Source organism: Trichechus manatus, unplaced genomic scaffold (assembly GCF_000243295.1).
Source record: "Trichechus manatus latirostris isolate Lorelei unplaced genomic scaffold, TriManLat1.0 scaffold00251, whole genome shotgun sequence".
NCBI classification, from domain to species: Eukaryota; Metazoa; Chordata; class Mammalia; order Sirenia; family Trichechidae; genus Trichechus; species Trichechus manatus.
In genome coordinates this window covers 802,815-818,572 of record NW_004444187.1, presented here as the reverse complement: position 1 = coordinate 818,572, position 15,758 = coordinate 802,815, and the positions used below count along the sequence as shown (strand labels likewise).

Below are 15,758 nucleotides of genomic sequence, written 5' to 3'. Positions count from 1 at the left end.
CTACTGTTTCATGAGAAACTATTTGTTCTGTAAGCCTTCACCTGAAGTGCAATAAAATATATATAAAAAAAAAAAGAAAGGTAACCTTTGAACAAAGACTAGAAGAGGTGAGAGATTAAGCCATGTGGACGTCTGGGGGAAGAGTCCTTCAGGTAGAAGGTGCAGCAGGTGCAAAGCCTTGAGTGAGACTGTGCCCTGCCGGTTCAAAGAAAGGCAAGGAGGCCTGTGGGGCTGACACAGAGTGAGCTGGGAGAGGGCAGAAAGAGAACTGTCAGAGAAGTAAATGAGGGACCAGATCATAAAGGGCCTTTGTCTTAGTATCTTAGTGCTGTTGTAACGGAAATATCACAAGTGGGTTGTTTTAAAGAACAAAAATTTATTTTCTCACAGTTTGTTGTTTTGAGTTGCGGTCGAGTCAGTTCTGACTCATGGCAAATCCCATATGTGCAGAGTAGAACTGCTGCATAAGTGTTTCAAGGCTGTGGACATTCGGAAGCAGATCACCAGGGTGGGTTCAAACTGCCAACCTTTTGACTACCGGTTGAGCGCTTAACCATTTGTGCCCTCCAGGGGACCTTCTCACAGCTCTGAAGGCTAAAATTCCAAGTTCAGGGCACTGGCTCTGGGGGAAGGCTCTCTCTCTGTTGGCTCTGGGGGAAAAATTCTTGTCTCAGCTTCTCTAGTCAGCCGTCCTTGGAGTTCCTGGGCTTGTAGATACATCTTTTCCTATTATCTGATAATGTCTAACACCTTTCTTCCGTGGGGTGACTGGTATGTTCAAACCACCAACCTTTCAGTTAGCAGCTGAGAGCTTAACCACCAGGTTTCCTTCCCTAAAGATTAACCAAAAAAAAAAAAAAACCAAGCCTATTGCCATCAAGTCCATTCTGACTCATAGCGACCCTATAAGACAGATTAGAACGGCCCCATAGAGTTTCCAAGGAGTGCCTGGTGGATTTGAACTGCCAACCTTTTGGTTAGCAGCCAAACTCTTAACCACACCACTACCAGGGTTTCCATAAAGATTATAGCCTAGAAAATCCTATGGAATGGGACACAATAGAAGGTCCCAGATAGAATAGGAGAAGAATGTAGAATACAATTCAAATTCCTAAAAATGTCCAGACCTACTGGACCGATGGAGACTAGAGAAACCCCTGAGACTATCACTCTAAGATATGTTTTGAACTTGGCACTGAAGCTACTCCTGGAGATCACCTTTCAGCCAAATAATAGATTGGTTTATAAAATAAACAATATCACCCATGAGGAATGTGCTCCCTTAAACAATCAACTATACGAGACCAATCGGTCAACATTTACCCAAAAGCAAAGAAGAGAAAGCAAGGAGGGGAAGGGAAAGCTAGATCAATGGAAACAGAACAAACAGAATGGAAATAACGAGAATGCTGACATATTGTCGAAATTGTAGCCAATGTCACGGAACAATTTGTATAAAATTGTTAAATGGGAACCTAATTTGCTGTATAAACTTTCACCTAAGACACAATAAAATATTTAAAAAAAAAAAACCCTATGTGGCAGTTCTGCTCTGTCACATGGGGTCACCATGAGTTGGAATCAATGGCACCCAACAACAACAACATTCTCCTTTGTGGTTCATCCAATTTCATCTTCATTTCTGTTGTTTTATTATTTTCTTTTCCTTTCCTGAGCTTTGCCAGTTAGTGTTTAAACTCCTTCTGTTGTTTGGCCATTTCTTCTCTGAGTTCTGTGTCTTTGTTTTGTGGGCTTCCTTCATTTTTCTAATTCCCATAGTATCTTTATTTTGGTGTTGTGCAACTTCTATTATTTATATTTTAATGAGTTAAATGTTAGATTTTATTGGATTAGTTACTTACAGATTCCTAGACAGGTGGGACCAGGGTAGACCTTCCACACTTACCACCCAAAGGCTCTAGTCTACTTTCTGTCACAGAGACAGTCTGTTTCTGCAAGTTTGGATCATCTGTGTAGTTATTTGGAAAGCACTTCTTCTGTTTCTCTGATGCAAATTCTGTTCAGAAAGTCTTCTGTGACCTGCTGAACTCATCCCTGTCCGTGTGCTCATTGTTGCAGACTTTGGAGTGAGCCTCTCACCTTCAGAGAGAGGGTCTTTGTGTTAGTACTCGCTGAGATCTTCAGTTGCTGGACCTTCTCGCCACTGTCTATGTTCTTTGCGATCTCATCTACTTTTAACATCGCCAGTTTGAACCTACCAGCCACTCTGCAGGAGAAGATGTGGCAGTCAGCTTCCATAAAGATTACAGCCTTGGAAACCCCATGAGGCAGTTCTACTCTGTCCTGTAGGATTGCTATGAATTAGAATCAACTCAATGGCAACAGGTTTATACCTATTTTAGAGTCTGCACATTATAACTTTCTCCTGTTTTCAATGAAAATAGAATTTGTTTTTTTTTTTTCTTGTTGCCCTTTTTTTGCTTTAAAATGATTTCCAGGAACAAAAGGGGAAGATATTGACTTACACAGTCAATTTCGTAAGGGAATACTAATAAAATGTTTAATGAAATTTGCTGTAATTTATGAATAAGGAAGTCCATATTTTTGAATTCCTTTTTAGCTATGTTTCCTAATTGAGTAATCTACTCATTCTCTTCTTTACTTTTTTATTTCCTTCTCGACTCTCCAAATGGTTTCAATCCCCAGAATTCCACCAAACCCTTCCCTGTAATGTAATAAATGACTTCTTAATACAGTGGACAAGTTTGGTCTTTATTCTCCTTTTAACTTTCTTTGGAGTCTGATCTCTCATTCCTTCTAGAAACTCTCTCTTTCTTGCCTTCCCTGATATAACTGCCTCCCGGTTTCCCTCAACTCTCTTGAATCACTCTTTCTCCTTTTCTTTTCCTCAGCTCAGTTGGTGGTGTTCCCTGGGGTTTTGAATCTTGCTCTCATCTCACTTTACACACTCTCCTTTGGTGAGTTCATCTGTATCTCTGAGAGTATAGCATTATAGTTACCTTTCTTTACGTAATTCCTTCTTGTAAGATAAGTATAATAGTGAATCTACCTCACAGGGTCATTGTAAGGATTAAATAAATTAATAATAATAATAAAAAATTAATACAGAACAGTGCCCAACACAGAGCAAGCACTCAACAAATATTAGCAGTTACTAATCTTTCTCTGACTGCCATCCAACCTACCCTAACAATCTGAATTAGGCGCCCCTTCTCTACGAACCTCTATCATAGCCCTTAACACACTCTGTTGTAATTGTCTCTTTTATTCTTCTTTGTATCTTTGTGCATAGCAGAGTGCCTAGAATAGGAAATGGAAAATAAATTTTGAATCAAATGGGTTAGCGGAGTCTTTAAAATCAGGGTACCTTTGTTTAGGATGACAACTTGAGGCAAGTGAATCCTGCAAGTGATTTGATCAAATGACTCAATAGCAATATTTTTTTCTTTCCAGACTTCACTTCTAATGATGATTATGGGAGAACTGGAGCCCTCAGAGGGTAAAATGAAGCACAGTGGAAGGATTTCGTTCTGTTCTCAGTTCTCCTGGATCATGCCTGGCACCATTAAAGAAAACATCATCTTTGGTGTTTGCTATGATGAGTACAGGTATAGGAGTGTCATCAAAGCCTGCCAACTAGAAGAGGTAAGCAATTGTGTGAAAATTTTCTAATAAGGCCTACAAAACCTTCAAAGTATCTAAACTATGTATTCTATTCCCTGTTCAATCAATCAGTCAGTCTACATGTCTTAATCAAGTTCCCTCTGTGGGTAAACTAGTGTGGCTAATCAGATAATAGAACACATGGCCTCTGCTTTTCCGAAACTTGAAAATACAAGAAAATAGATGCAGCTTATTTTTTAAATGACTGACTGGTTTAATTATAATAAACTCTTTTTAGGAACATGGTGGGAATCTTCTCAGTCTTATGAGTAAGACAGATGCCCTCAATACATATTTACATGGCATGCACTTTCAAAAGATACTCTGAAAATTTCATAAGAGAATTTTAATAACACCATAGCCTAATAAAATGGACATTGACCTATCAGTAGAGAATCAAAGAGAAAATTGTAATTGTATCTTATTCTTTGTCCTTGAATATATAACCATAAACCTCTAGTAACTGTAGTTCTCTGAAACAAAATGAAGATGAAGCTGTTGACTCATTTCATAACAATATTGGGGAATGGGCTAATTATCTGGAAATTACATAAGGTATTTCAAGTGAAGTCAGTATGTTCTTTGCAATCTCATCTGCTTTTAACATCAATCTTGTGCTGTTTAATACATAAATCATATGATAAATGTCTTCAGTAATTATTGATGTAAATGTTAGGGCAGAGAAGATGTTATTATGAGGCTTGTCAGCAATATTGCCTGAATAGTGACCTAGATTAAAAATGGTTATCTTCAGTAGATGGCATTTGGCACTAATGGATTCCTATAGCCTTTTTGGAAAAAAAAATTGCTATGGGAATAAAAGAAGCTTACACTACAGTGCATGGAAAAAGGCTAATTGTGAATTAAACAGAAACTGCAGTTTTTACAAAAGAGGGCCACACCCTTGGACAGGTGGCTCTGTAGTGTAGTTTTTAAAGCCCCTGTTCTCTTGTTTCCTACACAGTCTGAAAGCAAAATGAAAATAAAAGCTGTCCTGAAAAAGTATTAGATTTACTTTGAAGAAGATATTCTTCATTCCTCAAAAGTCCTTCTTCCAGGAATAGTATTTCACAGCCTGGAGGTTGGAACAGTGAGTGAATTTGCTACAAAAAAATTTTAGTGATTCTAGAGAACATGGATACTTTTCTAGGATGGGAATAGTATATAGGGGTGGTTGAACCTTGCAAGATAAATCATAGGCCTTATTTTTCAGTGAAAAATTGTTGGAAGTTTTCTTGTGGACTTTATTCCTGCTTTGAATGTAACTTTTTCCATAGAAATAATTTTATAAATCATTATTTGATTCCCCAAGTTAACCTATGAAAGTATATGTAACTCAAATACAATGTAGTTATATTACTAATGTTAAGAGTTATGGGTTCTTCATTCATGGAATGAGCATTTACTAACTTCTGAACATTCTGCTATGTCCCAGGAATACCAAGTTGAATAAGACATAGTCCATTCTCCTAGGGGTTCCTCTGATGGAGCAATTATATGATGGAGTTTCAAGAGTGGCGATAATGAAACTTATGGCCTCAGTAGAGATTTTTGATTAAGATTACCCATTGCTATCAAGTGGATTCCAACTCATAGCAACCCTATAGAACAGAATAGAATTGCCAAATAGGATTTCCAAAGCTGTAATCTTTATGGAAGCAGACTGTCGCATCTTTCTCCCTCGGAGTGGCTGATAGTTTCGAACCACCTTTTGGTTAGCAGCTAAGCACTTAACCACTGCGCTACTGGGGCTCCTTTGATTAAGATTAGAGCCACCAATAAAGTAGAGAGAAGGTTAAGTGGATGTGAGGAAGTGGAAGATTAATGAATAAGTAGTCATTGAATTGTTGAAAAGATTAGATGTGATATATGTAAGGTGACTAACATAGCATGTGGTGAAAAGTAGCCATTCAGTAAAGATTAGCTCGTTTCCACTTCTTTGAGGTGGAAAATACTGCTAGAGAGCATGAGGTAGGAGACATGCCTGTGAGAGTCAGGTCTCATTAGAGAGTGACTACTATGGGAACAAGAAGGAGGATGAAGTAATTAAGGAGAAGGTGGAATCATGAAGCCACAGAATCATGAAAAGTCATCAGTATGGATTTTGGTGTTGACAAAAGTGGTTATAAGAGAAAATTAAAGTGGTGGTCATCTATAAATATGGTAGTTGGTCTGCATGACACAACCAACAAGAACTGGGTTATTCAGTGGAAGAAAACAGATGACATGAGATTCCAAATGTAAGTGTAGGCACATTGGGTCTGTGCTCCAGAAATAACGTGGGGATTGGGAAGTGGTCCCAGTTCCTGTATCCCTTTCAGATCCACAAACGTTAGTTGTGTTATTACCTTATGCCAGACACTGTACACTGTGGTGGGGGTAGGGTGGGTACAAAACACTTCATCATTCCTTCCGTTGAAGAACTGAACAGACTGGTAGGAAAGAAATATACATAAAGAGACCATGTGGGGATAGAGGTACTTTTAGGGCACTACAGAAACCCAGCTCAGGGCTTTTGGCCTGCTCGGGCAGTTCAGAGAGGGCCTTCTATAAGAGTGAACACCTTTAAAGATGAGTAATATCTGGAAAAGATATTCTAGACACAGGAGACTGTATGAGCAGAAACACAGAGACATGAAACCACTTGACTGGTACAGGGAACCACAAGCATTTTGACAGAACCAGAGTGTAACTGGGACAGTGAGTGGGGAGGAATGAAGCTGGAGGGCCATATCCTGGGGACCTTGTATACCAGTCTCAAGAATTTGGTCTTATAGATCTTTAATCAGGGGAATGACATACTCGGCTTTGCATTTTTTATATATATATATAAGTGATATATATATATATCACTTTGGCTATGATGTGAGTAGCAGAATTAAGGCAAGGTTAGAAGGTTTGTGGGATAGCAGAAAGAACATAGATTTTGAAATCTGACAGAGCCAGGGTACTAAAGACAGTTACATAACCTTGCTATAATTTGAGTTTTCTCCTCTGCAGTATGGGAATAATATTACCTGTTTCATAGAGTTTTGTGCATTGTTCTGGTGCATAAGAAGTACTTAATAGATAAAAACAGTTATTAGTAGTAATAGTACTATTTACCATTCTGACCAGAAGGAGTAGACCAGTAGGAAGCTATTTTAGTTAACCAGATAATGGTCATGACACAGCTTATAAAGACAATGCTCTACATTCTACCTTGGTGAGTAGTGTCTGGGGTCTTAAAAGCCTGTGAGCGGCCATTTAAGATACTCCACAGGTCTCATCCGTTCGGGAGCAAGGGAGAATGAAGAGAACAGGATACAAGAAAAAATTAGTCCAAAGGACTAATTGTCCACAGCTACCAAGGCCTCCACCAGACTGAGTCCAGTACAGCTAGATGGTGCCCGGCTACCACCACTGACTGCTCTGACCAGGATCACAACAGAGGGTTCTGGACAGAGCTGGAGAAGGTGTAGAGCATAATTGTAACTCACAAAAAAAAGACCAGATTTACTGGCCTAAAGAAGACTGGAGAAACCCTGAGAGTATGGCCCCCAGACACCCCTTTAGCTCAGTGGTGAAGTTACCTCCGAGGTTCACTGTTCAGCCTGGGAGTGGACAGCCCCGTAAAACCAAATGAGACTAACGAGGTACAGGAGTCCAGTGACAAGGGCCAGAAGGCAGAAGGGGACAAGGAAGCTGGTGATAGGGAACCCAAGGTTGAGTAAGGATATTGTTGATGTGTTGTGAGATTGTTAACCATTGTCATAGGGCAACATTTGCAGTAACTGTTAAATGAGAAACTATTTTGTTCTGTAAGCCTTCATCTTAAGTGAGAATAACAGCACAATTGGAAGAACGTAGTCAATGTCACTGAACTGTGCATGTAGAAATTTTTGAAATGGTGTATCTTTGGCTATGTGTATTTTCACCAAACAAAAAAAGAGGTTGAGAAGTTAGAGGGTTGATATGTTGTGGGGTTGTTAACCAATGTTATAAAACAACATGTGTGCTTCTGTTTCATGAGAAACTATTTGTTCTGTAAGCCTTCACCTGAAGTACAATAAAATAAATTAATTAATTAAAAATAATAATAATTCAGATAATGGTCATGACAGACAAGAAGAAAGAAAAGTTCAGCACAGGGATTGTGAATAGATCAGGAATGTCATTTTTATGTACCATTTGCATCCATAGGAAGGGACATCAGGGAATATGGCCCTTCAGGGAAGAGGGAGTTTTTCCTAAAGAAATTAGGAGAGACATTAGTTTAGGATTTAGGATTCCTTGCACAACAGGAATCAGAAAGGGGACAGGGAGAAATGTTACATGTTTAGGAAGTAGGACTTGGGGTAAACCACAGAGAACTGAGATATCTGATCAAGGCAGAGAGTTCACAGGTCTTGCTACTAGCAGAATACTTACAGAGGACACCACTAGATGGGATTTAATAAACACTTTTTAATAATGACGGTGACCTCTAGTCTAGTTTGTTTTTTAATGTACAATTGACTTGTTCCCTTTTTGCCTAAAATGTCAAATAAAACACTCAACTTTTCCTTTAAAACAATCCCTCTCTTACTGTTCTTTTCTGTCCTGCTGAGTTTTGCAACTGATTTAGGCTTCCTAGTCATCCTATGACAGGCAAAAACATCCAGGCGTCTCCTAAATTCCTTGTATTATATCTACCCAACTACACGGTAAATTCCTTAAGAACAGCGACTCTAAAAACTTTTTTTTTTATTTTTGTATACTCCACCTAGCACATTGATAAGCAAAATGGTAAATTCTTGTTGGATGACAGTTTCAGAGATGTTTTGAAGTGGGCATGTCAGCTGCAAGAATGTTGCTCAGAAAATGTTCTCCCATGAGCCTAACAAATTACTGCTAGAAGTAACAAATAAAAGTAATTAGAAGTGCTGGACTTTCTTGACAATCAAATCAGAAGTTTCCCCTATTTTTTTGTGACTTACAGGTTTCCATTTTTGTATGTTGTTTTGTTAAACAAGTCTTCTCACCTTTGAAAAAGGCCAACAAGAACCTCACTGCAGTATATTGCCTGTGTGATGAAATTAAGGTTTTATTTTTTTATGTGTGGAGGAGTTTTGATCATAGCAACATAAGGTACCTGCAGAACCCTTGATGGTTAAGCAACTGATGCCAGCAAAAGAATCCCACAGTATATTTTCTATGCAGCTCCTATCACCAAGTACAAACATTCATGATTCAGTATGTTTTCATTTTGACTGTCAAAGTTGATATGTTTCTTAACGTGCTACATTAAGACTTGGAACAGGAGAGGAGAATGGAATATTCTCTTCCTCATTCTTGTGTTTTTGTTCAGCTCATATCTGCAAAGCACTTGCGTATGCAGTGATGGTTCGTGTCATAGGAGTGAACAGGTAGGTGTAAATTTGCGTGGATAGGAAAAAGCACACACAACATATTTCACAGTTTTCCGACTGCAGTTTATTGTTGAAAATTCTTCACTCCGTGGTATAGCTTAAAGACTTTATGACAGGAAAAGGCATGGAGATAATATTATATGCTGATAGAATAACGTGCAATGTGTAGCCGTGAGTGAACAAGTCATGTTCAGGTTCTTCACCTTCAGTCTTCCTCTTTTAGGAACATCTCCATGTTCTGCTTTCTATATCCTACTTTGAATCTAGATTGCAGTAGAATGGATTCTTAGGCAAATGGATAGGTTTAAAAAATATATCATAATGCATCCCTGCGCCCATCAACTTATTCTTTCATTTTCCTTCCCATGTCCCAAAAGTACCCTTAGAGTCCTACTCAATATTTATAGCTATTGTAACCAGCACTGGAGATTTTACTAGCATAAAAGAAAGAATCAATATGATTGGGCCCTAGTTAGGTTACTTGGAGTCTCTGGGTGATGCAAACAGTTACTGTGCTTGGCTGCTAACCGAAAAGTTAGGGGCTTGAGTCCATCTAGAAGCACCTTAGAAGAAAGGCTTGGAGATCTCTTCCAAAAAATCAGTCACTGAAAATTCCATGGAGCACAGTTCTACTCTGACATACATGGGGTCTCCATGAGTCTGAATTGACCTGACAGTAACTGGTGGTTTTTTAGTTAGCTTACTTACCCTTTAAGGAGACTATAATCATACTTTGTTACTGAAAGAAGGGCAAACTCCATTGTCCTTTTGTCTGTTTAATTTCCAGGACACTGCTTCTCCTGCGCTTCACCAAAACCATAGTCCTACCACACAGCCTACGAACGGCAAGAAGAGAATTCTAGGCAGGCCAGGGTTTGGGTCCCAAATAGTTGGACCATCTTTATTCAGTAACTCACTCTCAAACTTGAAAAGTCCCTGGGTTTGGATTTTAAAATAATACATGGTGGGGAGCAGGGGTGGGGAGTGTGAGAGGGAGGTCAGGGGCTTAGGGATATACTTGCTCCCACAAAGTTGTTGTAGTACTTTTAGAACAAAGTTTAAGATGATCCTGAGTAAGTATGTGTCAGGATAGCTATTACATATGCATTGTAATAAAAATATTTACTGTGTAAGTTGAGGAAGATAAAATCCGTTAGTATTTTCTTTTACCCACTGCTTGACAGTTTTCATATTCAGTCACGAGAAGAAAAAAATTGGGAGGGAAGTTGGCAAGAAATTACTAAAAGGAAAAAAAAAAAAAAACCAACAGCACCTGGGAGGGAAATTGGCAAGAAGTTTGAAAAACTTGGGAGGGAAGTAAGCAAAGAAATGAATTGACTGTTCTGGAAAATAAATTCCATCATGCAGATACCACAGGACTAACTAAGTTTGAATGTGACCTCTGAATCTTCAGGTCTGGCCAAAACCAACCTGCGCCGAACTTGAGGCTGAACTACTCAGGTAGGAGAATTCATGAATGCGCAGTTCGGAGAACTGTAAATAAAAGGATGCCAGAGAAATTAACGGTGGCATTCACTACTAGCGAAGACATAATGAACATCTAAAACAGATAGCTGAAACACATTGAACTATGTCCCATAAACCAAAATAAACCACGTGAAGTGATTGTGTCTTGATCCACCCATAATTTTCTACTGATATGTAATTAAAGAATTTTGAAAACACTGCCACTTATTTACTGTAATTTGAAGCAAGCACATTTATGAAACTGTTGACCCAGAACCAAATAGAAATGCTATAGTGTTTTCTGGACTAAACTGTTATTTCACTTCATTTGAGTCTTGGAACTTAAATAACTGCTAAGATCTATTGAGAGAACACACATGCCTGTCCTGCTCTGCTAAGCACTTTGCGCATGTTGGTCCATTTCATCCTCACTTTCCAGTTAGCTAGTGACAGCTCAGAGCTCTGGTGGCACGGTGGTTAAGAACTTGGCTGCCAACCAAAAGGTTGGCAGTTCATATCCACCAGCTGCTCCTTGGAAACCCTATGGACAGTTCTACCCTGTCCTGTAGGGTCACTATGAATCAGAATCAACTCCACGGCAACAGTTTTTTTTTTTTTAATTTTTATTTTTATTTTAGTGACAGCTAGCAGTCAAAATGAAAAGGCACTGCATTTCAAAGGTGTAAACTAGGTCTTTGAGTTTAGGTGTGAACTAGGTCTTTGGGTTTAGGATTATAATTCTGGAACTAATTATTACTTTAACAAATGAGAGTTCTTAGATTGAGTAAACCAAAATAGCACCAAGACTGCCCCTCCTAGTAGGATTTGGGAAAGTCAACAGGACAGTAGAATAAAAATTTGTCAGGAACAAAGCTATTTCATGACGAGATAATAAAATTAAGACTTTTAACATTTAAGCCAGGTTTCATATTTAAAACATAAAGTAAAAAATCGTTAAGTTTCCAAAGGTAAAAGTCACACCGTGTCACTATATATGCCTGATATTTCATCCCTCTTGAAGAACTGGGATTCTGGACTCTTGGAGTTTTCCATTTTGAAGAGATGTCTAATTTAAGAAGCTAAAGAAAAGATCTTACACTTACCTTTAGTAGAACCTCAGAATTAAATGTGACCTCAGAACTCTCTGGTTAATTTTTAACATCTGCAGCTGGTTCTTGGATGTCTCACTAGGCTTCCAGCTCTATAGCAGTTAGGGAAACATTCATAAAACCTTCCTAGAAAGGGAATCTTAGTGTTTCTAAAAATTCTGAGAACGAGTGTTCTGTAGCCAAAACAATCCTTGAAATGGCAATTGTATTACTGATGATAGCTTTCAGAACCAAGTCTGTAACAGTTAGTTGTCATTTCAAGGTTTAGTTAACCTAGATTCACTTTTATAAATTAAAAACCTTATTTCAACAAACATTTATCAAGCTACTACTATGGACACACCACTGTGTTAGGCACTATGGATACCGCCTGCCAAGTATAACAAGGGTCTCTGCAGTGAGTTTTCGACTTACAGATATTTTTAGAGAAAAGGTACAGATATTCTTTCATTTAGTAAATATTTATGAATGTAAACTTTGAAGAGTGACTGCACCAGACCCTGGAAATATAATGATGATCAAGACACAATCCCTGTCCTCAAGGGGCTTTCATTCTAGTGGAGAAGATGAACATATAAAAACCAGTGTAGTCTGATAAGTTGTATGATATTAGTTGGTATAGGGTCCTTATGTGAGGACACAGAATGAGCGTTTAATCTGTTCTTAGAAGGTCGGGGAAGGTTTCCCTGGAGGAAGTGACATCTAAGCTGAGAGGTGATGGATGAGTAGGAGTCATCCGAGTTAAGAAGGACCAAGAGAACATTCCAGAAAGAAAAGAGAATGTACAAGGCCTGGAGCCAAGAGAGGACAACGCACATTAGGGAAGCTATAGTCGGTTCAGTGTGGCTGGGTATAGAATGAAATTATCCTGGAGCCAGGAGAGAGCATTGCACATTTGGGGAGCTATAGCTAGTACAGAAAGACTAGGGTCTGGAAAGGAAGAGGTGTATGGTGAGAGTTAAGCTGGGAGAGGACAGCCAGATCATAAAGGACTTCATATGTACAGTAAGGAAATTGAACTTTATATTGGGGGCCATGGGACTCACTGAAGGATCTTAAATATAGAAGTTATGATATGATAAAGTTTTCATTTTAAAAGATATCTCTGGCTGCAACATGGAGAATGGATTATGGGAGAAGACGCAGGGCTGGTGGCAGGGAGGCTGTTTAGGCAGTTGTTGCAAGTAATTCAGTCGAAAGATGATGATGACTTGACCAGGGTAGGAAGCAGTAGGGATAGAGAAGTAAATTGGTTTCTGATATAATTAGAAGGTAGAATTGATGGACAAATCATTATTTGATATAGGAGAAGAGGAAAAGTGAGGAGGCAAGGATGATGCCCAGTGATCTATCTTGGGCAGTTGAGGGTGTGGTGGTACTATTTGCTGAGGCAGGGAACACAAGAGGAGCAGGTTTGTATGGTGAAAATAATGACTTCCATTTTGAAAATGCCGAGGTGACTAGGGAACTTCCAAGAAGAGATTGGGAGTAGAACTGAGGGAAGATTCCTGGGCAAGAGTCTGAGATGAGAGTCCTCAGCCTACAAATTGTAAATGAAATGATAAGAGTAGATAATATCACCAAGGAGAGGGGAGGCATAGTGACGAGAAGATTGGACTGAGGACAGAATCCCTGAGGATATTAATACTTAGGAGGTGTGCAGAGAAAAGGGGGCCTGAGAAAGATGCCGAGTCACGAGGAAAGAAAACCAGGTGAGAGGGTGCCACAGAGGGGAAGAAAAAAGAATGTTTTACGTGGTAGGAAATGATTAACTGTCTCATAAATGGTGGGACCAGCAATAGAATCCGAAACTTCTGACTCCTTATCTTTTGTGCTATACCTCATTAGAGTTGTTGCAGATTAGAAATGAAACTCTGTCTCAGACTCTAATGGCTTATCCATAGAACACTGCTGACTTTAAGTTAGAACTTCATGCTAGTTAATTTCACTATAATGGTAACAGTACTATTAAGCCATAAAGAATGTAAATCTGCCATTTGCAAAGGAGAAGAATATGATAACAAAGATTAGTGATTGAGTTGACAATTCCATGACATAGTTTTGAAAAGTATTTTCAGAATATTTATTTTCATATAAATGCTTCGAAACTACCATAATCCTAAATAAATGTATTGTGGGAAAACCACTAGTACTAATACCCTTGAAATTTCAAAATCATGACGTTTCTTTCCAGATCTTCTCTCAAATTATCTTTCCTTTCCTCTCTCCCTTCTTCATACCTCATGACCTCCAGCTTAAAATATGGAAGTCGAAGTAGGTGGGCATTCTGCTGAAGGGAGGAAACCTGCTGAGGGGAGAGAATAGGGGTCCTGGGAGGAACTTCAGACAGAGAGGTAATGGGTGGATACTATGAAGCCCATTTCTTAAGGAATTGAATTATAAAGCAGGAGACTTGGTTACTAGGGACGGGTGAGACATGTTAGAAAATCAAGAACAGAACCACCCGCAAGATGAAACAGTCATGGACCAGTGAAATACTAAGAAAGGAGATCTTTCAGGGATTGGGTCTGTCCCAGCATCTTGGGTGGGCAGACTTAGAGGAGATATGTAAGGAATTAACAGTTTCCTCAGTGCAAATTCTTAGTCCAACTGCATCAAAATCATCTGAAGAGCTTTTTAAAATTATGGATTTTAAGGGCGATTTCAGATATTTTGAAATCTAAGATGCAGAACCCTACATGTCTGTCAGTTTGTCATACTGTGATGGCTTCCATGTTGCTGTGATGCTGGAAGCTATGCCACCGATATTCAAATGCCAGCAGGGTCACCCATGGTGGACAGGTTCCAGCTGAGCTTTCAGACTAAGACAGACTAGGAAGAGGGACCTGGTGGTCTATTTCTAAAAAAAATTAGCCAGTGAAAAACTATGAATAGCAGCAGAACATTGTATGATATAGTGCTGGAAGATGAGCCCCTCAGGTTGGAAGGCACTCAAAATGCAATTAGGCAAGAGCTGCCTCCTCAAAGTAGGGTTGACCGTAATGACATGGATGGAGTCAAGCTTTTGGGACCTTCATTTGTTCAAGTGGCACGACTCAAAATGAGAAAAAACAGCTGCAAACATCCATTAATAATAAAAACATGGAATGTGCAAAGTATGAATCTAGGAAAACTGGAAACAGTCAAAAATGAAATGGAACATATAAAGATTGATATCCTAGGCAATAGTGAGAGGAAATGGACTGGTATTGACCATTTTGAATCAGACAGTCGTATCGTCTACTATGCTAATGACAAATTGCAGAGGAATGGGGTTGAATTCATTGTCAAAAAGAACATCTCAAGATCTATCGTGACACTTCCAGCAAAATGGCACGCTAGGCAGAAGCACCACGCCATCCCTCCACAGCAAAGATCTGAAAAACTAAGCCGAACAGAGAAACAACAGTCCTGAAACCCTAAAACATCAAATGAAGAGATAAAGAACTCAGCCAAGCCCCAAATGGAGTGAGAAAACTGACAGAGAACGGAGATTGAGGAGAGATCCACGCAGAGGTCCCCTATCAGCTAACGCTGTGTGGACCCACCATCTTGGACTCCTATCGGAGACCAGCAAACATGGGGTACGAGAAAGCAGCTTCACAGAGCTTCCAGCGGGAGACAAAACAACTGGTAATTTGTGATATATGCTTTCCCACTCCCCACCCTTCTTCACCCCACCTGGCCTCCTCTGCTTCCTGCGGGCACAATCTCTTGTCCGGGAAGCACCAGTTGCTTGGATTCCACCAGCCCGCACTAGCTGGCTCTCTGAGTGCCATTTGTTGGCTGCTGCTGTTGCTTTTTTTCCACGTCTTTTGATTTCTTCCTTACCTCTCACCACCTCCCCCTCCTTTCGCTCAAATACCTGGCTCTGTGTGCCATCTTTGCTTCTTCCTGAGGGGTTGCAGAGCTCCATTCGAGTGTGGAGCTGCTTCCTGGTCTGGGCTACCGTGCTGGTGGGATCCCGGGGCTTTTGTTTGTTTGTTTTGAATTGTTTGTTTGTTTTCTTTTCCTTTTCTTGAGTTGGGAGCCCTTTCTGGCCAGGCGGTGCTGCGTGACTTGGAACTTACCACCTCGGCTTGCACAGATGTGCAGAGGGATCCCTGAAGGCATTTCTTTTTTTGTTGGTTTTTTTTTTTTTTTTCTG

General features: G+C 39.6%; 1 protein-coding gene across 1 annotated transcript in view; it reads left to right on the top strand.

The window, feature by feature from the left end:
• CFTR (CF transmembrane conductance regulator) overlaps positions 1–15,758 on the top strand; it is a 168,225-nt gene that overhangs the window by 48,012 nt on the left and 104,455 nt on the right. The window contains exon 10 of the mRNA XM_004389643.1: positions 3,436–3,627. Coding sequence (XP_004389700.1) covers positions 3,436–3,627 — 192 coding nt within the window. The remainder of the gene's footprint in view (positions 1–3,435; positions 3,628–15,758) is intronic.